Source organism: Aspergillus udagawae (assembly GCF_001078395.1).
Source record: "Aspergillus udagawae IFM 46973 DNA, scaffold_5, whole genome shotgun sequence".
Classification (NCBI taxonomy): Eukaryota; Fungi; Ascomycota; class Eurotiomycetes; order Eurotiales; family Aspergillaceae; genus Aspergillus; species Aspergillus udagawae.
In genome coordinates, this window is record NW_025091268.1 from 134,698 (window position 1) to 160,957 (window position 26,260).

Sequence of the window (26,260 nt, forward strand, 5' to 3'; positions counted from 1 at the left end):
TCGATAAGTCAACAACAATCATCGCGAGTGGGAGATTCATGTCCAGCTGTTCTTAGCCTTTGGGGATCTGCCTTCGAAAACTCTGAAGAGCCATGATAAACGACACGCAGCGCCACCGCTGGTTAGGCAACGACTACAGATGTGATAAAACAACAGACAATGCAGAAGACTGCCAAACTACCCGCAGATCATTGCATAGACCCAGTTACTGCTTCTCATCGCTTGGTCGACAAGTCAACAATAATCATCGCCAGTGGGAGATCCATGTCCAGCTGAACTTAGCCTTCGGGGAACCCCGAGTATCGACTCTCCAAACTTGACCCCACCAGCTGGGAATATGAATGATGTGTGTCGACATGGTCCTAGTGCATGCTATAGGAATCCTCTAAACAGTACTGTTCGTACACCAATTGATATAAGAATACAATAATCCTTTGGCAGACTCTACGATCAACTCACACTTGCAGAGTGAGAGTTTAGAAAACACCTATTCTTCTTCTGATTCATCTCCTTTAGCAACCTGAGATATGGCCAATATTCCCCCAAACAACCCCAATCACCCCCGGTGGCTGCTTGATCTCGAACAGTGGGCGATCCGTGACTATCGAGAGATCGAAGACGATGTGCTGCGGAACGGATACGGCATTATCTCCTACACCTGGGGTAGGTGGGCCTCGTGGAACCAGGCCCCTCCTGACGTGCCACAAGGGCTACAGTGGCCAGTTCCGCTTGTCGAAGTCCTGCCTCTGGGCCTGGCTCGGAGTGTAGTTTCAAGCATGAAGATTCGATACGTGTGGTGGGACTGGATGTGTGTTCCACAGGGGAACGCAAGCACGTTACCTCCAGAGCTATTGCAGGCCAAAGGACAAGAGGTCGGGAAGCAGATGTAGGCATTTCTTTATTTTCCCCTCTTGCTATTCCTCTCTTCATTTGGTGAAAGCCATGCTGATATTGATGAGTGCTTAGGGTAATCTACAAAGGGGCAAAGAGAAGCATCGTATGGCTTCATCGCACGAATTGGGGTCAGGACTCTCCGATCGAGAAGTTGCTGAAAAATCAGCTGCCAAGACAGAACCTCCGCGGGTACTTTGATGCCGTTGATAGCCTTCTCCATGAGATACAGGAAGCTGAGCCTTGGTTGACCTCTGGCTGGACACTGCAGGAGGGGGTTCTTCTCAGTGAGACTCTTTTGTTGGATTACCAAGGTACGACACTACGCGATGACCGTTTCCTTCACAACCAAGGCCAGGCATCCGTGCTTGACCTCACAGCCGGTCTCACAACATTCGCTATCCACATCGCCACAGCTTTCCTGAAGATCAGTGAGACGCAAGATGGTGGTGATTACGACGAAGTAGTTCAATTCATCCGCGCCTCAGAAGAGAACTACCAATATGTCGCACAGTTCCTCTCCCGCCTCCTGCGCTCGGGTTTGATCGCCTACACTAAGAAGTCCCCGTTGTACATCCTAGCTGGGAAGTTTTCGCGCCATTACGGTGTGGAGGAGGATCAGTGCTGGGCATTGTTGGGAGCACTGGAGCTAGCGAACGTTACGCCCTGGTACAACAACGCCGCGGACATGGACCGGGTCAAGTCCGTCTTCTTTGCACGTCTGCTCCAGGAGCATCAGTGGTCCACGGTGCTGGTAGCCGGCGCAAGTGGAAATCAACAGGATATTGCTCAACTACCGTGGCACATCAAAGTGACCGATGGTAAATATCTGCCCTTGGGAATATTCTTCGACGTCAATTGGAAGCCGAATCTCCCGGGCCTGTCGTGGACTTACCCTGCAACGCCAGGAAATGATGCCATTCACATCCAGACCAGGACTGGAGCGCCATTCGCCGTTGTAAAGGTTCGTGAGAATGGTTCCGCGCTCTGCAGGCGCTACGAACAGCTTCCGACTCCCGACGGGGCAGGATCCATTCGTATTCTGCCTGTTAGGCCCTTGGAACCTTCTGCGGCACTGTTCTTCCCAATTGCGGATCTGGAAAGTAGGCCAAATATGCCAGGTGCACGCTGCATTGAACTTATTCCCGCTGGAACAGGGGCTCATCCGGCCGGAATATTCAGGGGGGTGGTTGATATTTGGGCAACTGAAGCTACTTTGGAGAATGTTCACTTCACCAAACTTTCAATGCTAAGCGGAATCTGATGGCAGCTGGCATTACTGTTGGATTAAGACCAAGCTACTTGAGTATACGTCAGAATAATTTGAATATGCTTCAAGATCCATGAATAGGGCCGTTGCGGATACGATATTCGCAAGATCCAGCAATACCCGTTAAGTTCTGTTATAGGGCTTTTGAGATTATTGTGACGCAAGGCTAGTTTTTGCATCGGAAATATTTCTGAAGTTGTTGTTTTTGGCTTGTATGACGACGAAAATGGCGCTACGCGGCCCTGTTTGGGCACTAACTTTAGTGATGCAATTTAGGCTTGCAAGTGCCGCTAGAAGGATGCTCAGGTACGAAGCCGGTGTACCTCCTGTGCATTCCTCTGTAGGCGCATCTCCAGCTGTAGTAACAGATCACAAAAGTTGCATTTATGATGCTGCAGATGCAATGTCTTAAGGTATCTGTTCACTCTGTAAACATCAGAGTATTCTTTTAATCATTGAAAACATGTAGATGGCTTGTCTGCTGCCACCTTTGCCTTAATGGCACTAAGCTTCTTCTTCTATGCTGACATAGTAGGCTGCTCCTGTATCTTCAGCTTCTTAGCTGGTTGGTCTGAGACTTGGGCTTTATTATCTAATATAGGGTGTTTCAATAATCCACAGAGAGAACCCCCCCTTAGGGAAACTATAATACTATATACCCACCATTATAGCTTTATTGCGTCTTATCAACTCATCTTCTAGTAAGTGCAACGCTCACTCCGCGCCGTCCTTTATTTCAAGAGTGAGTGCTATCAGACCGTCTGGGCCACTACAATGGGGAACCGCCTTTCAGCAGCATCGCGATCAGTAACAATTTAGAGGTGATACCCACACAGATTAACCTCACCAGTCACAGTGCTGACGAATAAGTCTTCCCAGGTCATGATCTAGGACCCAGCAGCTTCCCAGACGTCGCTGGACCGGCTACCATGGACATTGATATGGATCAATTCTGAACTGCAGTGGACTGGAGGTTGATGGATACACAGGCCCTGGTTATATATGCATTTTCTGAGGTGGATGCTAGGTACTCCCAGTGATAGGAATCTCCTCTCTCAGCGTCTGCTCAATGATATACCAGTTCTGCGTTGACCTTGTTCCCCCAAGCCAGTAATTGCCCTGCTCTTCATTCCTGATATTAGGGAACATCTTGGTGAACTTGTAAGGTGTCTGAACTTTCTTGATATACTTCAGCCTCAGTGGACCAGCACCCTTTAAGACGGCGGCCGAGCACTGTGGGGAAGAATATCCTTAAGTGGTGGTGGAGTTGTCCTTGGTCTACATCTAGACACCTCGGGCAGCCCCAACAATGCTCCCATGAGTCATGAGTCCAGGATCAACCCGAGAGGGGCAACTGCTCACGTGACGTCATCTCACATCTGTTTTGGAGTTCAGATTCAGGCATTCTTTCCATTCGCCATATTTTCCTCAGATATATGGATGCCTGACAATCATGAGCTCTACTAACCACGAGACTATCACTTTGAACGAGATACCGACCCGTCGTTCTCCCGATGACTTGACTTCATCGGAGATAGAGCAACCCTCGCTGCCCCCCGCAGATGGAGGAAGAGCTGCGTGGCAACTACTCGCAGCATGCTGTCTCATTCAGCTACCAGTCTGGGGTTTGCACTCAGCGCGAATGACCAGAGGTTAGCAACGACTAATTTGACACGCCAGGGTTCTCGACTGTTTTCGGTATTTTCCAAGAATACTACGCCACGCATGATGTACTACAGGGCAATAAAGGCGACCTTGCTACCGTGGGAACTACTTCAACTGTATTGGCAAAGCGCCACACAATTGTCATTGGGTTCAATATGGTCTAACACAACTGGCTAGGGTCTTCTGTACCTCTTATCGCCGGTGACATTTACACTTTTGACGCGGTATCCACACCTTCAAGCTTGGTGCATTCCAACAGGGCTATGTATCACCGTGATCGGGTCGCTTCTATCGTCCTTCTCGCGGCAAGTATGGCATCTCATTGCAACTCAGGGTATTATGTGCGCCATCGGCAATGCGCTCATGTTCAGTCCATCGTCTCTATATATGGACCAATGGTTCATACAGAAAAAAGGACTTGCCCTCGGGATCATGTGGGCAGCCAAGAGCGTAACCGGCGTTGCATTGCCCTTTGCGGCGAATGCTTCTTTACACAAATTCGGTTCCAGTACGACCTTCAGAGCTTGGACTATCACTACGGTATGATGCCCCCGTTCATTACTGCTTTTTGTTCCCGACTTCGCATTCGTTGCGAGACCATGCAGGCGAACCAACTCGGGTTGCGTCTGTAACTGTCGGATTGCATTTAGTTCTAACACCGAATCACAGTTGCTTACTAGCCTACTATCTTTGCCGTTTATGAAGCCTCGAATCCCCGTCTCGCCTTCAGCGTCAGCCCGGCGTCTGGACCTCAGGTTCCTCCGACTGGCCGCCTTCTGGACGCTCCAGGCAGGCAATATCATGCAAAGCTTTGGATATTTCTTGCCGTCCACGTATCTGCCATCTTACTTGACCACAATAGTCGGTCTGTCAAGAACGATGGGCACATTGCTAGTGTCGCTCTTCAACGCGACTTCTATTGTCGGTGGTATCTGCATGGGAATGCTCTGTGATCGTTTCGCAGTATCGAACATTCTGCTTTTCTCCTCGATAGGCTCAGCACTATCCGTGTTCCTCCTGTGGGGCATGGCATCATCTCCGGAGTCTGAATCGCCTCAGACGGCGATTGCTTTGCTCACGCTATTCTCCATCTTCTATGGATTCTTCGCGGGTGGTTTTAGTTCCACTTGGTCGGGTATCATCAAACAAATCAAGCGCGACTCTTCCACGTCCTTGGAGACAGGTTTGGTCTTTGGTTTGCTTGCGGGGGGGCGGGGAATTGGCAATGTCATCAGTGGTCCGCTGAGCACGGCGCTAATCAAGCAGGGATCGCTCAGTGGCTCGCAAACCGACAACGCTGGAACTGGTTTTAGCACTCAGTATGGGACCTTGATTCTTTTCACTGGTATCACAGCAGTTTTCGGAGCGTGGAGCTGGATGTGGGGTTATATCAGCTCTGGTGTGCGCTGTGTGAGTCGCTGAGAGCTGGTTGTGTGTTTGAGTGCAAGACAGGACCTTGATTTTCGACACATTCCAGAAAATATTGGTTTGAAGATGAAATAAGATTTTCTAAATAGCGGTATACTTGAAGACAAAGCATGATCTATTCTTAAGCATAAGAATCAAAACTCTACATCTAGACGCATCTGCAGCCCCAACAAGCTGGAACTACAACGCCTATAGGGTAAAGCCATGGTACGTGTCAAGGATAAAAATATCCTCGTTCTTAGTAACAGTAAGGTGTTTAATATTTTTGAAGTCTCTTCTCTTTTATTTTTATCTATATTTATTTAATTTTATGTTATAGTAAAAAGATAGGATATTATTCTTAAGGACCAGGGATAAGCTAATAATTTATATAATGACTTTGTGGTGTGGAAGATTCACAAATATATAAGCAGGGGCTTGGTATAGGAACGCTCTGACATATGTCTGCCTTGCAAGGTGGCTACAGATTCTTACTGTCTGACCTGGATACATGAGGCTAATGGAGAATTGCCGAGCTATGCTCCGGGCTACGGAAACTGTTGAGATACTATACCACTAGGCTGATAAGTACACTGTCCGGACGACCTTTTTGGTCTAGTGGTATTAGTTGTTGATACAAACCACAAATTAAGGCAAACGGCCACTATGTGCCAGGAGTCCCTCGGATAAATACGTAGACAGCGCTCATGTAAGAATCGCCTGTCTGCCAGCCCCACCGGTATCCATTGCAATCTGGCCAAAACGCCCCAGACCATTCAGGGGGAAGAGGACCTGAGAACAAGTATACTGAGAACAAGTATACTGAGATTTTTGATCCTGGCTATGTGGATACACGAGACTCAGGTGATAACTCGATATCAGGGGGTGAAGCTCACAATCATTGATCGTTGCGGTGCGGGCCGGACACCACTAGCTTATCAACAAATAGACAGTTTGCATGAGTACTGGGATTCAAGTTTAGTGGCGGTTAGTGTAGCTACTAATGCATGGTGACTGCGGCAAGGCTGGAGCTGAGAATAGGAACCGCGGCCAAGGTTCCCTGTGACCGCGTACCTTACGGACTTAAATTCGACGAGTTCCCCTTGGATGGGATGAGGAGAGCAAGGCGAGAGGCAGAATCCATAACAGCATTGCAATCGGAAGTATCCTATTAAAGTCGTCAGTATGGGAAAACGAGTGCGCCACTTTGCCGGAGTCGAAAGCTCAGAGCAGCTGGCTTTTATTGACGAACTCCAGGAGCTAGGGCTCAGCAGCACGATTGACCTGCCCGAGGTAAGTCAAGTGGCCACAGCTTAATGGTGATCTGGCCATGGCTAACGATATCAGCTTGTGGTGGTGGGAGACCAAAATTCCGGCAAGAGCTCGGTGCTCCAAGCCATAACCGAAGTTTCGTTTCCGGTCAAGGATGGCACCTGCACTCGTTTCCCAATCCAGATTTCCTTCAGACAGACCTCCGCCTCCAATAAATACCCAGTTAAGGCTACTATTGTGCCGGGACGACAATCCGAGAATGATGACGAGCTTCTCCTTCGCATAAAAGACTTCATGATGGAAAAGGAAGAGTTGACTTCGGAAGTGATGAAAGAGATCATAGAGGAGGTATGTTGAGTAAGTGTAGATTGATCTCCCTCATCGCTCATGCAGCTAGGCAACGGAGTGCATTTTCGGCGAACGAAAGCCAGGGAAGCAGATGAGTGACGAGAGTCTGAGCGACGCCACACTCCGAATTGAGCGGTCCGGCCCGGACGAGATGCACTGGACGATTGTAGATCTTCCGGGTCTCAAAAGGAAAGATCGTGCATCAGGCGAAGAAGCAGATGCGCAGACTAATGCAGAAGTTGCAATGGAACTCGCTCGCAGCTACCTAGTGAATGAGAGGAATATTGTTTTGTACAGAGCCAGACAAGATCCGTGGTTAATTATCAAAACTGACAACTTGATTCCAGGGTGGTAATCGACGATGTCGACGTGGGGCGGCTCAGAATCTTTGAATTAATTGAAGACCTACCGGGAGTGGAAAGCCGATGCATTGGCGTGCTCACAAAATGCGATCGCAAGCAGGAAGGCTCCGATGAATGGGTATGTATAACCGCTCGACCATTTCTAGGTGCCTTAAGTTGCTAAGTGCTCCCATATCATAGATGGTCAAACTCCTGCAGAATGATTTGCCTACTGTTCCTCATTTCGACCACGGCTGGTTCGGACTGCGGAACAGAATACCTGCCGAGGCCCATATCACAGACGCCGAGCGCGACGAACGAGAAATAAAGGAGTTCACCCAAACGACCTGGGAGGGAGTGGCCAAGGATAGGACAGGCATACGCTCGTTGATCAAATACGTCGACAGGGAGCGGCGGGCCAAGATTCAGTCAGGCCTGCCCCATATCATTGCGGAAATCCGTCGGAAACTTCAGGAATGCGAGTCAGACCTTAGCAGAATGGGAGAGGCCCGTGATAGCCCCAAAGCCCAGCGATACTTCGTCTTCCAATTCTGCAATGAAATGCAGAAAATGGCCAACGCGACTCTGATAGGCCAATATCAAGACGTACCCTCAGAGGATCCGAGGATCATGCTTCGATACCGAGTGCAGCGTCGTCTTGATCAATTCTATAAAGAGATGGTGGACCCAGATAACATGCCCATTCTATTTTCGAGCTATGAGGACGACCTGAAAATACTCAGCTCGATGAATCCAGAGGAGTGGGAAGAAAAGGTCATGAATGCCCCTGGTATGTATTCCGAGATATACAAGGAAGCCAAAATCAGCGAGGGGCGCAGCCTTCCAGGGAGTATCCACCCAGACGTGGAGGAAAAGATGTTTCGGAAGCTAACAACCCATTGGGAGAGGATTGCTCGAAGCTTTGTTGAAGATGTGAAGGACCTCGCAAGGGACTGCCACGATGTACTTTTGAGGATAGCCATACCCAATAGCAAAGTGCGCCTGGAGGTGAGTCGCATTATTGGGAAGACGCTGGAAGAGTGGAACAGGGATGCAGATACGGCTCTCTGGGAACTCATCGAGGATAACCAGGCCCGACCGCTCGTGACTCGCCATCCCATATTGATCTCTGAGACGATAGCTGCAGATAAACAACGAGGCGAAATCTTACTTGGCAAGAAGACGACAATGACAACGAACAGGGAGAGTGAGGGGACCCCTAACGGCATAAGCGGGGGCCAGCAGCTACGTTTTCTCTCGACTTTGCTGAGCCAGGTGCTTTTTGTCCGTGCAAGGCTGGAGTCGTACTACAGAATTGCGCTGTACCGATTCATTGACAACGTAGCGATGCAAGTCGTCGAGCGACATGTGCTGGGACCGAAATGCCCCATGCTTAACGTCTCTGTCCAGACCTTTACGAATCTGGATGACGGAGAACTTAATAGCGTGGCCGGGGAAGACGAAACGGATATTCGTATGCGGGCGAGGCTGGAAAAGGTGCGGTCTCGATATGTCCAGGCACTGGAAAAGTGGGAGAGATTGAGAGTACTTTAGCAAGGGTTAGGCAGCAACAGTCAGGTTAGAATTAATTGCAGGGAAATTGTCGAATTGTATAATGACGACTCCTCGAGACTTTTCTATCCGTCGCCCAAAGAGCCATCAAGTACTGCTTCGTAGTTATGCAGCCAATTGTTGATAACCACTGTGTTTCAGAAGATTATCAATCACCACATTTCATTCCTTTTCTTGACCCTTTTGTGACGGAGCTGGAGACTTACTGTCCTTGGGGCATTCATCATTCCTCATTTTTCAGATGTCAATTGCTTATACATCAGCTGCATATGGGATAGGCGGCAGACGGTGGAAAAGCAGGCAAGGACCCGGCTCCCTCAAATTTTGGCTCATCCCATTCTACTCTGTACACTGGGAAAAATCAAGTGAGCCTTGGAAGTTCTACCATACGCACTAGTCTGTGTGAATCGTGGCGTGTATGTGCATTGAGAATGCGCCAATCAATGTCCGTGCAGTCGCGATTTCAGAAATCGACAAGATCCCTACTTTATTGAGATCTGCGAGGGAGTCTGCACGCTTATCGATCAGTGAGGGTGCTGCGACGCCTCTTCCGTGGCCGTCAACAGCTGAAGCAGAAGTGAGATGTCCTCCGGGCTGGTTTGTAAAGCGGGTGGTCGAGACATATCTATCTTGACCTTTCAGGGTTTGACTCTCTCAATTGCGTCCTATCACTGTTAGAACGACCATTCGGACTTTCTTCGTCCCGCCTTGTCCAATATCCGCCAGAAATGTCGGTCTCCCGAACCCTGCCCTCTCTGGTGTCCCCCACTCGATTTTTTAATGGTTCGGCCGTTCGGCCGTTCGGCCTTACAAAACCATAAGCGCTATAAAGTAGAGATGCGTGCGGTCACTCACCGCTGAGTAATCGGCTGGGGGGTTGTTTTGATTTTGAACGTTCGCGAGGGAGATATATGAAAAATATTTGGCACGATATCCTACTGGGTCGGAAAGTATCGGAGGCCGTATATATGCTCGAATTCATTCATCGCAATTCTCCTCATTTTTTCCTTGTCCGTACCTGAACTTCGATATTTTCTGACAGGACCATGTCGTTTTTCCGGATTACGAGGTCAGGGGTAGCAACCTTCTGCAAGGTTTCGGCTGCAGCGTCTGCAGCCAGTGCCGGGGGCTGGCAGTTATGGACAATGCATTGCTATTTCGAGCCATTTGGACCCGAAAATGATCCTCTGTTCCAGAGCAGATACTTCAAGCAGCACAACCCGGGGAATCATCCTTCTCTGAACGACTCTTGTGTGCGAAAGGTGCCGCTATCCCAGATCCCACCGGAATTGGTCGATGATGCCCTTAACGGGGGTTCAAAGCTCCTCGAGAGATTCTGCGCGGGCGTATGGGGTGGTTATGGTGAGTGCTCTCGAGCGTCGAGAACGCCAAAGGCCTGGGAGGCGCTGGGGATCCGACAGGAACTGTCACAACGGTGTTACTGACTGAATGCTTCCGTTTTTCTATGTACAGGATACGCCATCCAACGGAACATACTGGCTCGACTGGGACGAGATGACTCCAACAAGGACTTGATGCTATGGGATAAAAAGGAGCTATTGAATAGTACCTACGAAGAAGGTAGAACACCGACCAGGGCTTCAGGCTCGATAGAGATTGGTGCCGGGAATGTGTATCACTGACGTCCTGATCTAGGGACGAATGTAACTAATCACTTTGTGGTCGTTGGGAAGACCCCCAGATCCATCGTCCTGTGGGGAGCCCATTCCCCGTCGGATAATCCAGGAGTCCCTCGGGACATGGAGAACCTCGCCGAAATTACGACCGATATCGACATGGACCAGGGCGTGGCCGAGTTCAGGCTGAAGAACATCTTCTACAATGGCGTGGAGCGGACATCGAAAGACCTGTTTCCCCCACCGATCGTGTGGTTGCATTTCCAATACTGCAAATTATTGGTCGAGGCGGGAGTGAGCCACTGCAAGGCGTAGGTAGCTGCCGTTCATGAGTCCTATGGTATGCTCCTTATCTTCAAGCCGCCTAGGGGCATCCGTTCTTGATGAAGTTGTCGCGAAAAGGTGTGTAACACCACCTCTAGTCTCTGGCAACCGTGTGTCACTATATCGTTGTATTTTGTATTATAATTCTGTTATATCTAGGGCAGTATGATATTCCCCTTTCATCATTCGCCAGAACTTCATTTGAGCGTTTGATACTGGTATACCGAACCACGATGGGAAATGAAATAAAGTCCCAATTTTAAGGCTACGGATCCGTGCCAGGGGCGTCATATTGTGACTTGGATATGGCACGTACACAAATGCCCGCGAGCTCTGCGGTAAAGCCATCGAGATATTTCAGGTGGATGACCTCGCCGAGGGTTAACTTCCGGATCGGGATACTGTGGATCAAACTGGGGACATTCTGCAACAATTCCATGTCATGATTGGCGTCCGGATTGCGAGGGTTCGAGATGATATTGCAGAAGAGGGTCAGGACGGCGGTGATGGCGTAAAAGAGGACGACCCTGGTTTGAGAGGCAACCCGTCAGTTATGTTCAGGTGTCAGCCGAATATCGGGCATCGGCACCAGTACCAAAAGCATTCCGGGCTCACCACAGGTAACACCCTGTGAAGATATAACAGTGTTGAACGGCTGGCGGTAATAGAAATACTTGTGCTCGAGGCGATGCCGTCTGGTCTCGGTCCCGCAAGATCGGTCCCCAAGGTTTGGCATCTGCTGCTTGCTTGATGGATGACGGTCACACAATGATAGTATCCGAGTCTCAGTATTACCGCCTGTGTGTTTAGATTGGCGCTCACTGGCGTTTCCCGGGAGAAGTATAAAGTCGGACGGACCTCCAAGGGGAGCGATAGTCGCCATTGCTCTAGAGTCTCATCGAGGCTTCGGATCCTCGATAACAACTCAGATACAGACTGCTGGATGGAATGAGCGGTATACAAGTCTTGGTGCACTTTTGATTTTAGCAGAGAGAGACGGAGATCCCACGGAAAGAGAGGAACCATATGATCATCTATCTGGGGCAAGCTTTGTTGGATATTGATATCGTGCAGCCGCACATAATCGGAGGGGAAAGTAAGCTCGCAATGAGAATCATTGATACACGGTGGTTGGCCCGTCCTCAGGCATATGTCCTTGTCGAATGAATAACATAGCCAGAAGAGATCTCGGATGTGGCATCTTGAATCGCTTTTATCGTATGGGAGCAAAGAAGAGGGTGATGCCTTATTGGTGGGCACAGTATGAGCTCCTAGTGTATAAACAAGACGCGTGGCGATGGATAACGTCGCCGCTGCCGACTGGAGATCACCTAGAAAATATTGGAGTTGCACCTGGCCGTTCAATTAGGCGCCCAAAGAAGGCCATTGGTGAAGGGTCCCCTGGGAGGGGGGGAAGGGATCGTACGCACCAGCATGATCAATGACTGGAGACCGTCGACTGTCATCTCCTCAATTACCGGGGTCACAAAGCTTTGCGCCGCCGAGGCATAGGACTGACAGTCCATGGCGCCGTGGATGTTGTCATCGAGGCCAAACAGGGATACAAGCGAGAGAAAGGCATACACGCACGATTTGGCGCTCGCGGAACCGGCGGAACACACAGCACTGTAAGCGAGGTCCATTGTTTTCCCGAATAACGACCGGCTAATGACAGGGAAGACAAGGCTCTGAGAAGATGAGACATAGATCTGAACGTATCTTTCCACGTTGACTCTACTGGGCAGCTCTGGACGGGGAAGGGGGAACCGCCCGGGATCCGTATACGAACGGAGCGGTTTCAGCCAATGGAGCTCCAGAGAGAATAGCTTGTCAAAGTTAATGCTTTCCCCGACCTGAGACTCAATCCATCTCTGACCTTCGTCCGAGAATACATGGTGTCCTCTGAGATAAGTGACGTTGTTCAGGAATGTATTTGCTGGTCTCAAAGGCCATGTCGAGTCAGGCGTTCGGAGTGATGGGTCTCCAAGTAGATTCTGCGCACGGTGCCATATACTAGCGCTCAACTCCCCACTCGCGTTGGGTGCTGGTAAAGCCACGCGGTTCCTGGCCACAGGTTAGCCGAGAACGCTCGATCTCATGTGTGACTTTAGGCGGCAATTGAAGGACTGAGGGAGGCAACATGAGACGAAAGGAATCAAGGGGTAGAAAGGAAATCGGCAAGGCGCATATCATCTCAAGTTGAAGTCATACCCTGTGTCGACTTGTCCCCGGATTCGATTGAATGTACAGGCGAGATTATGATGCTTGCACCAATTGCACTGCGGGAACTCTGCATCGCACTGGATCTGCCAATCCCGGAGACAGATCGTAAGCTTGGATCCACGTCGTGTCCAATAACACATGGACATACCTTCTTCTTGAAGCAGGAGTCACATGCTCTCCGTCTCGGTGTCCGAGCTCCCTTCCGTGATAGTGGCGAGCGCCGGTTCTGTGGGCGGTTCCCGGCCATTGCTCACCTAAAAGGAAGAGTCATTACTCGTTTCTAGAACATGCAGGGCTGTTTGGAGACCTGAGTGCAGAACAAGCGCCATGCGGCAATGTGGACAGAGCATTGACTGTGAAGAGATCGCGATCGACGTCCATGGGCCACTTATAATCGTTTCCGCTGAATAATCGGAGAGGATCTGGGGTTCGGCCTCCGAGGTTCTCCCAAAAATTATTAAACGGGATGGGCCCCAACTCCCAAGTAAATCAAGAGACGGGAATTAAAAATATACAGATAAATTCTAAAATATTTTACAAAATATAGATATTATTTACTACTCCAATATTAATGTGTATAAGAATAACATTTTCAGACTTTTTTCCTTACTCTAGTATTTGCTGAAAGGGTCCCAAATTTTTACTTGGCATTGCTGAACGGGTCCCAAAACTGCTTGGGATCCATTCAGCAAGGCCATTGAGACACTCCGAACTCTTGGCAATCCTCTACCAAGTTCGGAATTTCTGCAATACACGGATGAGGACGAGTCCATCAATTGAAGGAAGATCTTCGTATTTTATTGTCTACCTTGCTGGTATCTGATGACCTGTCCTACGATACGGAAAGAGTCTTGTGTGGCTGGATAGACCGCTTAATGCTGCTCCAACAGCTTATGCTGGCGAATGAACTCAGACCAGGTTTGAAGTGTCAGTCCAGGGATCTAGTGCATGTCAGTACAAGTCGTGTTTGATCAACGGTTCATGTTGGGCGGAGAGGAGAAGCGTTGACCCACCTCCTTGGCTTGCACAAATTCGTCCCTTGCGAAGACATTTCCACACCTTTCGAAGATCAGCAACTGCTCGGTGAAGTCCAATGCAATGTCCTCTGACATGCCGTCACGAGACATGAGGAGCTGCTGGAATTCTCTGGCGCTGGAAGCGTGGTAGCGAGTTGGGACATTGTAGTCTAACCCTGGAATTAGCACGATGGGCGGTAATGGTATTACTTGGGGGGAACCATACAATTGCCCAATTCAGCTAGCTTCTCGGCCTCGGACAGGGCTTGAGCCCAGAAAGCGATAGTCTTCGTGAAGTAGGTTGAACCGGCTTCGACGACCATATGGACCAACTTGCCTGTGTCAGCGATAGCCACATTGGGCAGCACTGTGTTTGGGCTGTGAGGGAATTTGAGGGTGTAGATGCCCTTGTCATCCTGAACCGTGACATCCGTAAGCACTCAACAATTCCAAAATCAGTCCATATCCGACCCGAAGTATATCTTACCTTGGCGGGCAGATACCGGCCCGGGCTGGTCAGAGTATTCTCAAAGTAATTGGGGAAAAGGATGGTAGTGGTCTTCGCCCACAAGCTGGGTTTCTCGGTCTTGATATACGCGGTAATCAAGCTCTTGCTTTTCCAGTGATGCACATTGAGGAACTGACCTCCAGACAAGGCCACGGGGTCCGGCAAAGCGCTCCAGACAAAGTGTTGGAGGGTGGTTGTCGCCGCGGCAGCATCCGCAATAGCCTTGCCCTGCTCAATCTCGGCCGCGGCGGACTGCTTCTGCCAAAAGTCGGTCAGTGCATAGATAATGTGTGCACCGGCGAAGGCCGCAGTAAGGACTTCTCTGCCGTCCTCCAAGTCGGCACGCTGGACCTCAACGCCGCGGGCAGCGAGTTCCCGCGCCGCAGGCTTGGAAGGGTCGCGGGTGATTGCCCGGATATGATAGAGATCGGGGTGCTTCAGGAATTCTGCAACCACGGATCCGCCCTGTAGTCACCAAGGTAAGCGACCTGCATAGCCCTGAGTCATGTTGGAAGACCTGCCTGAGAGCCAGTGGCCCCGATCACCAGGACATTCCGCATGGTAACGGTCGTTTTCTTTTCAGTTCAGAGTAAACTTTCGAGGTACCTCGATTGTATTCGGAGCTTTTTCAGGATTGACAGCATTGGCAGACATATATATTTCTCGATATGGATGGTTCAGAGAACTACCAGATGAGACTGCCACCGCTGAGTCAGCGGTAGGGTGCAAGTGATCGACGATCGACATTCCCCTGCAAATGTGTTCAAAGATGCTCTCTCTGAATCCCTCTGATATCCGACGCTCTGGAGACCGGAATGCCACGGATCACTGATATTTCGTATCCTTTCAGACGACAGCCAACGTATTCGCAGTAGCTGCGCTCCGTTCCGCTTAATCATCGGTGAAGAATAACTAACCATCTGTCATAAGAGGACGGTGAACCCAGGGAACCCACACGGGCACTATCTTTTCTCGGTTCCGATCCGAAGATGCGAGACCCGATAGTAGCCCATCCCGAGGGGAAACAGTACGCAACAATATAAATTCGGAGATTTCAATCAGACAAAGTGCGACCACTGATGCGTGTCCGATTAACCGCTCATTACTGAGTTTCCAAGTTCTCCAGACAGCACTATTGAGCTGCAGCACACTTCAAGATGAGCCGCGTTATTCTTGTCAGCGGAGCTAATCGAGGTGAGCAATAACCTTTTCCCGGTATGGTGTATTCTGAGTTCAATTCAGTCTGTAGGCATTGGGAGAGGCCTCGCGACACATTATCTTGCCCAGCCGGACACTACTGTCATTGGAACCGTTCGGGATATCTCATCCGAGAATGCGAAAGATCTTGTCACGCTACCAAAGGGTGACGGCTCGCGTCTAATCGTCGTGCCGCTTATCGCCGACAGCCCCCCAGACGCTGCAGAGGCCGTATCCGAGATCCAGACGCAGCATCACATCGAGCACATCGACATTGTCATTGCCAATGCGGGAATTTGCAACCACTACGGCCTAGTGCTGGAAATGGCCGACTCGGACGTCCTTTCCCATTTTGAGGTGAACACACTGGGGCTACTTATATTGTTCAGGGCCGTGGCACCGTTGCTGCAGAAAGCCAGTACTCCCAAGTTCGCTTATATCTCCACGCTCCTGGCCAGCATTCATGAGATTGAACAGATACCCTCGTTGACTGCCGCCTACGGAATGTCAAAGGTGGCTGGAAATTATCTGATCAAGAAGATTGATGCGGAGAATGAGGGCTTGATCGCTTTGGCAATCGATCCGGGGTAGGTTTGACATTCGCACCACCATACCACAGAGATCGGAATGGCTGACACCGGCGCCCTTTTTCTTAACGATTAGAATGGTTCAAACGGATATGGGTAGTCGCGCTGCGCAAGCCCATGGACTGGAGAAGGCTCCGGTGACCGTCCAGGATACCGTTCATGGAATTACAAGCCAGGTATGAGGCAATATGTCGGTTATGACTAATTAAGGACTGCTAGTTAACGCCTTTGTAGATCGAGGCAGCCACAAAGGCAACTACATCCGGTCAATTTGTGAACTATAACGGGGAGAAGGTGCGCTGGTAGATGAGGGTCGAAAATACCAAATGCTTCTTATGCCTGCCTAGGTAGGACCTATAAAATGATTGTTTAAAATGATTGATTTACCACAGAGCATGTGCCATAATCCTCCTGTTCCTACGCGGAAATGGATGTTTTTTATGTAGAGTTTGGCCTGAACCTTACTTCTGAGACTTTCAGAATATGAGTTTTAAGCACGTGAGACAGGAAATCTATGAATCATCCATATACCTTAGAATTATGACAGCAAATGCCAGTAAATGTATGTGGAAGAGTATGGGGTACATGAAATATATATATATATATATTATATCAGCAACGAGACAATGCTAGGATAGTTCAACACAAGGACATCCTGCCCATGACGCATCCTCCCCAAGATACAGCTGATAACTTGCCCAATTGCGCTTTAGTTTGCATAAGCTCTCGGAATTCATACATCAGCCTTGAACTTCACAAGGTGCCTGGGAAATGGAAAGCTTTCGATACCAACCCTGGTGAACAGCGGCTGGTGATGAGGACACCACTTCTTCAAGTAGCAAACCATATGGTCATGTGCTTCGTCCTGCGCACTGGACAATCCAACAAAGAATGCGCGTAGCTTCACAACATAATCCCAGCCAGTATGGCGCATTCAAAAACTTGTGAAAATGAAAATAAAGGCTTACAGCCAAATAAATGCACTGGCAAAACCTACAAAAAAGGCAAAAGTCATGGTGCAAGATTTGTGCAAAGTCTTCGCGCTCGATGGCGAGGGTGATGGACTCGCTGGCGAAAGATTCGTCCTGGTAGCGTCATAGGTGATATTGACCTGCTTCTCTGTCACGGCGATAAGAGAGGACCCAGTAGCCGGATCATTCTCTACGTCAAATTTGATGGCCCTGTGTGCCGGAGTTCTGGCGCCAGGGAATACATTTACGGCTGGCAGCATCACCACCTTCGTCGGTGGATGCTAAAGACAGTCGTTCTTAGTAATGCAGCTCCTGTAAGAGCTAGTCGGGGACTACCGTGGCGATGTTGGATGTACCTGGTGGATATTCGTCACATTCTGTCCTGTTTTCCGGTTCAAGGTACCCGTTGACCCCTGAGAAACCAGCATTTTGTCAGCTAGCGATCCATCTGACAATGTGTGGATGGGGGAATAATGGAAAACTTTTACCTCTACAGAATCCGTCACAACCAGCTTTTTTCTTCGCTTCTCGTAACCTGCATCGTTTGATCCTTTCCATGTCAACTTCTCCGCGTCCATGGTCCGCTGGTTGTTTCGGTTGAGCATTCCTATATATGAATGTTAAAAATTCCAGCTGATAGACTATAAATCTGTTTGCGAAGATATGCTTCTCTTCCCTTTACACATCCTCTCAATCAAGTCTAGAACGCCGTCCACAGAAAAGCAGTGGCAATCATAGGTGAGAAGAAGTCATCAAATGCAATGTAGAGAAATTAACCGATGAGTCCTGGCTGCCTAACATAAACTGAAATTAAATATCGCTATATAGGTTGGATACACTAAGTTGGCCTGAGGTCGTTGTCTTCAATCTTGATGTCGGCACCTCGATCCCGCAGCATCTGGATCACCTCTTTGTTGCCTCGCAATAATGCGGCCTGCTGGACATTGCCAAACACCCCTCCAACGTCGATGTTGGAGCCTCGATCCAGCAGCATCTGGACCATCCTTTGACGGTCGTAATGTATTGCAGCATGGAGTGCATTCCCAAAAAATTGATTCCGGGCGTTCACATCGGCACCTCGATCTAGTAGCATCTCGACTACCTTTTCATGGCCTTGTAATGATGCCATCAGGAGTGCACTGCCACTGTCTCCTCCTTGAGCATTAACATCAGCACCTCGATCTAGCAACATCTGCACAATCCTTTCTTGGCCTTGTACCGATGCAGCTTGAAGTGCAGTGCCGTAACGACCTCCTTTGGTATGGATATCAGCACCTCGATCCAGCAGCATCTGCACTATACTAGCATAGCCTTCATATGATGCGGCTTGAAGTGCATTGCCAAAGTCTGCGCCGTATTCGGATGCTTCTGCTTGAGCGTTGGCATCGGCACCTCGATCTAGTAGCATCTGGACTATCTTTTGATGGCCTAGTAATGATGCCACCAGAAGTGCACTGCCATACTCTTCTCCATGGGCGTTGGCATCAGCGCCTCGACCTAGCAGTAACTGCACAATTCTTTCGTGGCCTCTATACGACGCGGCCTGGAGGGCAATGCTATAAAATTCACGTTGTGCGTTGACGTCGACTCCTTGATCCACCAGCTTCTGCACCACCTTTTCGCATATGGGCAGACAGCCCGCCCAGGCAGCAATTGCGAGCAGGTTATGCCCGCTGTCGTTCACGCGGAAGATATCAATCTCCGCGTGTTCCCACCAGTCCCATACAATGGTAGCTAGCGAGAAACTACACATGGCGAAAACGGCGGCATCACCGGGACAGAGCTCACGGAAAGTAATTTTTGCCTCTTCGGTCATGTAGTGTCTGAAATGCGGGGTGTCGGAAAGCTTGTCAAAATCATTGCAAGTTCTTTGATGCCATCTCTGGTATTGCACGCTGCTCTTATTTGGCGACCCGAGGAAGGTTTTCAAAAGAGAAGCCAGCTTGGTCGTCTCGATGCCCCTTGCCCCGTTGACATGGTGGGCCCAAGAGTGCCGCATGTATATATGGAACGGATGAAGAGTATGGAAGCCGTCATCCGATTGTGCTGGCTTTTCGGGTCCCTCTGTGTCGCCTGGCTTCTCTGACTCGAGCTCCAAATTGGCCTCCAGCTTGGCGTCCAGTTCCAAGTCATCATGTTCATACTTCTTGACGAAATAAGACAGGCAAGCGCTGGCCGCGTGGTAATGGGCATGGGAAACGGACCAGTCTTCTTTGGTTTCCAGGTATTCCCTAACCGAGAGATGCGGAAAACGCCACACCTTGAGTTGAGAATCCAGCGCAAGGAAATTATTACAAAGAGACACCAGACCTTGCTCATCCACTGTGTCATTCAAGGGCAGCAGATCTCCGTCCGGGCTCACACGAATAGCAGCCAGAATCTCGACGGTGCTCATCGGTTCGGATGCGGACATCACCCATCGAAGAGCGCGCTTTGTGATGGTCTGTTCAGACTTCCCCTGGCTTTCAATCTGTCGCCAGACCTCGTCGTATGCCTTCTGAAGATCCTCTGGGAGGTTCTCAAGGCGCTCCCAGACACCTGCACGGGACTGGCACTTCGCGATCTGGTGGATCTGCAAAGCCGCCCACTGGAACATGCCCTGGCAACGCTCTAGCAACTTTCCGATGATGTCGGGTTTCAGGGGGTTTAAGAACGGGGCAGTCTTTGTGAGCCTGTCAAGCTCTTCCTGAAGGAATTTTTTAAGGTCATCGAGGCTGTCGTCTGCCCGAATGCAAACGTTGGGCCTGCTTTCTAACTGATATTCGATGTTTGGGTCAGGCCGGCTTGAGATAAAGATCCTCACAACGCGGTTGGATTCCGATAAGAACGATTGCAGTGCTTCTATTAGTTGATACCGTGAGGCCGGATCACACTCGTCCAAGGCATCAATCACTAGCGTGGTTCTCGGGTAGATATTCAAGGACGCGAGGATTTGTTCCTTGCACTGTTCCAAGCGGAAGTTCGTGCCATTCTCCCGAGCCTTTTTACAAGACGCTTGAAGTTTTGCCTGCATAGCCTCGGGATTACTTGCAGTGGTCGAAAGCTGACGCACAAAGCTTTGGAGAATGGACAGCGGCTGCGAGCGGGATTCGTCCCGGCCACAGTAGAAAAATGCAAAGCCCTCGTCATTTGGAGGTTTGCTGGTCTGGGTGCGGACCCAGTCGATGACGGCAGATGTGAGATATGTCTTGCCGGTACCCGGATTCCCTTGTAGCCAGAAGAGAGCCGACGACTTTGTCGAGTCCCAACTACGGAAATCCTTGTGTTGGAGCAGCCACTCACCCGTGCCGGGGGTTCGCTTCTCTTTCACGTTGTCGTGGTGCTTCCCAAACGGAATGGGCGAGATCCACTCCAAGAGCTCGATACGCTCGCTTTCACTCATATGTTTCAAGAGATGGTGCACGCCCTCGTCCACCCGAGCCATTGGGGCCTGCAAGGCATCCAGCATTGCATTCGCGCGTCTGTCTGAGTCTGAACTGCGCTGGCTCTCGCATGCTTGGACGTCTCGGAGGAGCTCATCTTCTTGCTCACCAAGGCTCGAAAGATTGCCCGCCGCCTTGCCCGGATTTACAATAGCTTCAAGCGTGCGTCTAGCAGTGTTTGCGGAGAGGAGCTTTCCTGACTCGGCCAACAGATCTAGAGCAGTTTGGTAGATTGTTACCAGCGCCGCCTCAAGGTTTGTTTGTACCGGCGACAGCTCGGCCTCGGGATCCTGGGGCAGGTAGACATTTTCATAGACCTGGCCGCGACTGGTAATGCGGACAACTCTTTCTGTGGTGGCAAGCAAGGCACCCATCTGCTCGCTCTCGTTCACGGGAATCTACGAGATGCCATGAGATCCAGGTTAAAACGTAAAAAGAGATTGGGGTTAACCCACCTTCATCATCGATTTGACCAGGTCCCATGGTAGACTCGCTTGGGGTGGCGCAAACTGCACAGCAATGTCGCCGGCCTTCTCCAGCCAGCCAACGATCTGCGTGGTATATTCTCGAAGAACAATCTTTTTACCACCTACGTTGACGTTCCAGAACTTCTTCTCGCACTCTTCCTGTTTTCTGTTCACCTCTCCTACGAGATCTTTGATGCTGGACTCCATAGATCCGGACTTGGGATTGCCGAATCCCATTTCCTTCAGGAGAGCTTGCTTGGCCGGGGGCAGTTGATTGAAAGCGTCCCGCCAGCGGTCCTTCACTGGAGGACCTTGCTGAGGGATGGATCCCTTCTCGGGTTTTTCGTCTGGGGTGGTAATCGTTTCCGTGGCAAGGTGAGCCGCGCTGGCCGATTGTCCTGATGGGACTGCGGCTGAAGAAGCGTTATTCGCATTTTCCGGCTTGGGCTCGGCCTTCACAAAATCAGAAATGGAGCCATTAGCAGTTGAACAATCAAATCCCCTAATCTCCACTTACTTGTGCTTTTGGAGCATCCTGGCCGCTTCTCCTCTTTGAAAACTTGGCCTTGAGGCCACTGAATGGGTTGCAGGAAGGCATCGGATGCAGTGTATTATGGAACTGCTATTCAGCTGATGGTTGAAGACGGGAGAAAATGGTTTCAAGAGATGGGGGAGGAATTAGAGATCGCCTGTTCAGCTCAACATGCATGGACTCCGTCCGATGGTTCGCACAGCTCGGGAAATGATGTACCTGATCTCCAAACAATTGACCCGTTTCGGCATACGGCACACTGGATCTCAGCATAGCCCAATGATGTTGCTCTACAACTCGTCAGTGGCTGGTTTTGCCCCGCACTAATGCTGCTAACAAAGCATGAACACCACGTCAATTACGAACTGCTTACTAGATTTTTCTACCGTGTTATCAGACTAGATGACGAACAATGCTACAATGTATGATACAAATCTTCACCCTTGACGCACCAATTAATGGGATGCTTCGTATCTATACCCTTTGGCAGTCCATTCCCCACATTTCAAACATCATCCAGGTATTCTTCACGACATGGGATTGCCTTCAAACGAATTTCTGCATTCCATTAATATATTTCTAAGGGGAGGTGTCGATATAACAAGCGGAAACGATATTTCAATTACACTCTTTCTCTGCACAACCGAATCATGACTATCTACTCACAGTTGCCTAGTGTAAGTAAAAACACCCGGTTTATCTCGGGTAGTTCAACCCCTTTTCAAGGTTCACCCGAGTACCGGAACTGGAATATATCACCAGTTGTTCCATACGAACCAACAGGTGGCATATCCTTCATAGGGCCTATGGGCTCCCCCCGATAATCAGATATTTCCACGCGGACAAGATCGCGATTTGAAATGTAGATCTTGTCGGTTGGGAAGGCATGTGTAAACTTGAAGGTGCAGCTATGTTTCCAGTCCGTTGTGCACAGTTCGGACTTTTGGGTCACCCCAGGAACAGGAGGCTTCACTCCCAGGTACATGTTTGTCTTCTTGTTCCAGATAACGTATCCGAAGCCGGGTTTGAACTAAATAGGCGTTAGGATGATGAGCCAGGCTAGTGCAGATGCAAGAGACATACCCTGTACCGGACTGTGTCTCCATCACGGATCACATAAAACTTGGTACCAGCTTGGTAAACCTGCGAATCATCATCGAGGGATTCTTTCATTTGAACGGAATGCGATGAGGCAAAATTCGCGGCGTCGTTTTCGAGTACATCACCCATGGCTGGTGTTATCCCCACGGTACTAGTATTAATATTAAGTGATTTCCTCCGAGTAATTCTATCAAGCACAGAATTGTATTGATCACCAGCGAAAGGATTGGATGAGGTATTTTCGCAGACTGTTGGATATAGCCACTCATTAGGGTGCTTCAACCAAAATGTGACCCAGCCGTCCCACTCATCCGGGACAGGGTCAGGCTTTTTTACTACTTGGCTTTCCTTGAGGGGTGCCAAGTTATTGAACTTCTGTTTGACCCATTCATAGCCTGGAATGAGCGATATCATGTCTTCCATGGAAAGGAGGTCATCTTGCTGCAAGGGCTATTAGCACTGCTATGGCCTAGTGATATTGACAGCGATGAGAAACTTACCTTCGAGATCCTCCAATTGTAGTGAGATGCCACCGTACCGCACCAAGCAGGAGGGCTATGTAACAATCGTCAGTTCAGAGTAAACTCATCGGAGAGCTTTTTCAGAGCAACCCACTTGTTGCACAATAAAGTGTCACCTCCCTTGGCCTCCCATGCCAGATTATTGCTCAAGCTGCTGTTCTGGCGATTTGAGCTATGGTTGCTTGAATCTTCATAGCTACCGCTGGCAGAGCCTTGAGCGTATGTAGACGAGAAGGAGGCGGCAGCAGAAATCTTCAGTGCGCGAGCTCTTTCTTCTACTTTACCCTCTGCAGAGGAATCGCTGCTCTCCGAGGAATGGAGGCGTCCACCTAGTTCAACTCGGGAGGCAAAGAAAGTTCCTGCGAATGTTAGCTCTTCCTGAAGGGGGCCAGATAAAGAGGTATTAAGGAAAGTACCATATTTTCTTCTGAAAAATTGCACTGCCTCTGGCGTGGTGATGTTCTCGAGGTCTTTTTTGCACTCGTCTGAGATATCAAGGCTATCTCCATCAAGCTCGAGGACAACTCTGGGGAACTATGATATGAGGGTTCTCAGCAACAGTATTGAATGCGAAAGCCTAGGTAACTCACATTATATGTGATTGTCATGCGCCTAGAGTCTGAAGTTGTGTTTGACGCTGTTTTTACCTCCGCTTGCGATTTGTATCCGACCTTTACACCAGCAGTGACCCCAAATGCTCCTCCTCCTCTGCACTTATTAGCAAGATCAAATGTGGGAGGTGTGTACCTTCTTGGAAACTTACACAGAGACCTCAGCTGAATGTTCAGAGAGCGAACTGTCGGCAATTGCCTCTGCCACCGAAGTCTTGTTTTCAGAAACGTTGATGTAAGAGTCGTCTTGTACAAGAAACCTTGGAATTCTCAGGTGATGCACCTGGTAATGGTACAAAATTAGCAGAAGCGCAAGGGCGACCAATAGAAGGGGACGCATACCACAGGTTCGGTGTCACTAGCTGAAGGGGCAGCACCGTCCTTGCCACCACTATTGAAGACAACTTCGAAATCATGGAACTTTCGCGGCTTCAATGCAAAAGCTGTTTCACCAGTCAACCATTAGTCTCAAGTCAATCAACCTTCAAGGTTATGAATTCACACACCAGGGTACATCGCCCGTTCGACCTTTCTCTGGCCAGTGGCAAGCTCCCTCACGTAGTTGCCATGGAGGATAGAATTGTTCTGAAGGACAATGTACCATTCTCTCTCACCCATGTCCGCCGGATGGCTGAAATATAGTTTGCCTCAGTCTCAGTAAAATACTATTCGCGGGGGCCAGGATCTTACGTGATCTTTTTGCTAGCGAGAGCTTGGAAATTGCTGTGATTGTAAGAGCTCGTAAGCTTGTTGACTTCGGCCGATGTCAACCCTGGTTTCTAAGTACGGCAGTCAATATAAACAAGCATCTGTGAGCGACGACAGGGCACTTACATTGAGCGATAGATCTAACTTCTCCTTGAGGAAATCTTTGGTGCCCTCGTCCAACTCCGTTGGGATTTTACGCAGCTTCAAGTAGACTTTGTATGATTTGCCGGTGGTCGATTCCCGAGTAATCTAACAGCTCGACATTAGCATAGTACTTGGTCAACAATCCAGGTGGCAGACTGACGGGGCGACCATTGTTTCCCTTCGCTTTCTTACCGCCACCGTCTTCATTCGATCCATCGTCATCTTTGGGCTTCTCCTCGCTGCTCTTCAGAAAGTCTAGGTACATATCGAATCTGAGTTTATCGTCCACTTCAGCTCCCTCATCGTTGCAGAACTTGCTGGACTTTCTATCCAAAAGTTATTATTTGTTTAAGTAAGCAATCTCATATAGGTGGTCAACTTACTGCCTCCAGGAGAGGGCGTTCTCGCTGATCAAGCTCTTCCGAATATCCGCTAAGGTTGTGTCCTCTACATTTTTGATGCTGCCGATGGTGACGAACTTTTCCATCTGGCTAGTCTTGGTCACACTGTCGAACAAGAAGATACTGAACATGGCTTGGCGGTCGGTTTTGTTTGCTTGACATTGGTTAATTTTGTGAACTTATCCCGCTCAAATGACCACCAGCATCTCTCACCTTCCCCTGAATCCTTAATTTGATCCTCCAGTTCCTTCAAGGCTTTCTGCTGTTTGGGGTCCGTTTTGGCTTCATTTGGTGGCTGGGAAGTAGCCCCCTTACTTTGATCTTTAGTACCGGGCATGATGACAAAGAAAATCAAGTTAAATCAGGATCTTAATGATAAGTGTTGATTTTGCAAGAGTCCAAGGTATCCAGGTGAGCGGAGATTGTTTTCCTCAGTTTCCTCAATCCTTAAGGCAAGAAATGTAGCCTGTATTTAACATATCAGTCACTCACAGTTAGCAATTAACTTCTTCACAAGTCAATTCCCACAAGAATCCACGTAATTAAGCGCCTACGACGTCACCTGCGCAAGATATCAGGAGGAAGAAACAAGTAAATCTGATCTTCAAAGATTCAGATGAACTATTCGATGAACTTGTAAATCCTTACTGGATTTGATAGCGCATCAATGGGGGTGATTGCGCACGCTGACAGTCATATGTGGAGCCTAGAGGAGATGTGGAGCATGCATTGATGGTACCCCATCAGAGCTGAATATGGAAGCAAAGTACAGGAAATAGATCTTCATGTTTTTTGAAGACATAAAGGCAGTATTGTTTCAGCTCTCATTGACCGAACTTTAGACCTGCAGTTCACAGCAAGCAGGTGTTCAGTAGTGTGGAGTAATTTAACACTCGGTACTATTGCACCTAGAATTCGCCGCCAGATCCCATGCCCAAAAAAAAGGTATAAGACCAGTGTTTATACCTAATAGTTTTTATTTGGTGGCTCCATACAAATATGGGGCACTAAGCCGAGTCCTGGAACTAGGGCACGCTCTGTGAGTGCATAGGTAATGGGCACCCACTAGCGCTTTTCCCCGCAGGGTCTCAGTCTTAATTAAGTCCTACCGTCAGTCCACGCCT

General features: G+C 49.3%; 9 protein-coding genes across 9 annotated transcripts; 5 read left to right on the forward strand and 4 right to left on the reverse strand.

Annotated features, from left to right (window-relative positions):
• Nucleotides 1-527: 527 nt before the first annotated feature.
• Nucleotides 528-2,155, forward strand: Aud_006858 (uncharacterized protein; the record flags this gene model as incomplete). The annotated part of the gene is made up of 2 exons (XM_043291755.1): nucleotides 528-886; nucleotides 967-2,155. The coding sequence occupies 2 exons, from the start codon at nucleotides 528-530 to the stop codon at nucleotides 2,153-2,155; spliced, it is 1,548 nt and encodes a 515-aa protein (XP_043147690.1).
• A 1,459-nt stretch (nucleotides 2,156-3,614) lies between these two features.
• Aud_006859 (putative MFS monocarboxylate transporter) lies at nucleotides 3,615-5,248 on the forward strand (the record flags this gene model as incomplete). Its single annotated transcript, XM_043291756.1, has 4 exons — nucleotides 3,615-3,786; nucleotides 3,842-3,942; nucleotides 4,004-4,366; nucleotides 4,496-5,248. The coding sequence occupies 4 exons, from the start codon at nucleotides 3,615-3,617 to the stop codon at nucleotides 5,246-5,248; spliced, it is 1,389 nt and encodes a 462-aa protein (XP_043147691.1).
• Nucleotides 5,249-6,418: 1,170 nt separating this feature from the next.
• Nucleotides 6,419-8,748, forward strand: Aud_006860 (putative dynamin family GTPase; the record flags this gene model as incomplete). The annotated part of the gene is made up of 5 exons (XM_043291757.1): nucleotides 6,419-6,526; nucleotides 6,581-6,853; nucleotides 6,903-7,144; nucleotides 7,201-7,333; nucleotides 7,396-8,748. 5 exons carry the CDS (start codon nucleotides 6,419-6,421, stop codon nucleotides 8,746-8,748), a joined length of 2,109 nt encoding a protein of 702 aa, XP_043147692.1.
• A 1,064-nt stretch (nucleotides 8,749-9,812) lies between these two features.
• Nucleotides 9,813-10,718, forward strand: Aud_006861 (uncharacterized protein; the record flags this gene model as incomplete). Its single annotated transcript, XM_043291758.1, has 3 exons — nucleotides 9,813-10,128; nucleotides 10,240-10,347; nucleotides 10,423-10,718. The coding sequence occupies 3 exons, from the start codon at nucleotides 9,813-9,815 to the stop codon at nucleotides 10,716-10,718; spliced, it is 720 nt and encodes a 239-aa protein (XP_043147693.1).
• A 1,370-nt stretch (nucleotides 10,719-12,088) lies between these two features.
• Aud_006862 (transcription factor domain-containing protein) lies at nucleotides 12,089-13,197 on the reverse strand (the record flags this gene model as incomplete). Its single annotated transcript, XM_043291759.1, has 3 exons — nucleotides 12,089-12,791; nucleotides 12,939-13,033; nucleotides 13,099-13,197. The coding sequence occupies 3 exons, from the start codon at nucleotides 13,195-13,197 to the stop codon at nucleotides 12,089-12,091; spliced, it is 897 nt and encodes a 298-aa protein (XP_043147694.1).
• Nucleotides 13,198-13,822: 625 nt separating this feature from the next.
• Aud_006863 (NmrA/HSCARG family protein) lies at nucleotides 13,823-15,034 on the reverse strand (the record flags this gene model as incomplete). The annotated part of the gene is made up of 5 exons (XM_043291760.1): nucleotides 13,823-13,891; nucleotides 13,964-14,136; nucleotides 14,193-14,382; nucleotides 14,454-14,939; nucleotides 14,996-15,034. 5 exons carry the CDS (start codon nucleotides 15,032-15,034, stop codon nucleotides 13,823-13,825), a joined length of 957 nt encoding a protein of 318 aa, XP_043147695.1.
• Nucleotides 15,035-15,631: 597 nt separating this feature from the next.
• On the forward strand, nucleotides 15,632-16,564 carry Aud_006864 (SDR family oxidoreductase; the record flags this gene model as incomplete). The annotated part of the gene is made up of 4 exons (XM_043291761.1): nucleotides 15,632-15,668; nucleotides 15,724-16,258; nucleotides 16,335-16,434; nucleotides 16,493-16,564. 4 exons carry the CDS (start codon nucleotides 15,632-15,634, stop codon nucleotides 16,562-16,564), a joined length of 744 nt encoding a protein of 247 aa, XP_043147696.1.
• Nucleotides 16,565-18,067: 1,503 nt separating this feature from the next.
• Aud_006865 (uncharacterized protein) lies at nucleotides 18,068-21,716 on the reverse strand (the record flags this gene model as incomplete). The annotated part of the gene is made up of 3 exons (XM_043291762.1): nucleotides 18,068-21,049; nucleotides 21,107-21,571; nucleotides 21,636-21,716. The coding sequence occupies 3 exons, from the start codon at nucleotides 21,714-21,716 to the stop codon at nucleotides 18,068-18,070; spliced, it is 3,528 nt and encodes a 1,175-aa protein (XP_043147697.1).
• A 655-nt stretch (nucleotides 21,717-22,371) lies between these two features.
• On the reverse strand, nucleotides 22,372-25,473 carry Aud_006866 (uncharacterized protein; the record flags this gene model as incomplete). The annotated part of the gene is made up of 14 exons (XM_043291763.1): nucleotides 22,372-22,680; nucleotides 22,734-23,192; nucleotides 23,252-23,306; nucleotides 23,367-23,631; nucleotides 23,689-23,806; nucleotides 23,863-23,980; nucleotides 24,036-24,166; nucleotides 24,226-24,326; nucleotides 24,390-24,514; nucleotides 24,574-24,662; nucleotides 24,718-24,840; nucleotides 24,896-25,061; nucleotides 25,119-25,290; nucleotides 25,350-25,473. The coding sequence occupies 14 exons, from the start codon at nucleotides 25,471-25,473 to the stop codon at nucleotides 22,372-22,374; spliced, it is 2,355 nt and encodes a 784-aa protein (XP_043147698.1).
• Nucleotides 25,474-26,260: the final 787 nt, after the last annotated feature.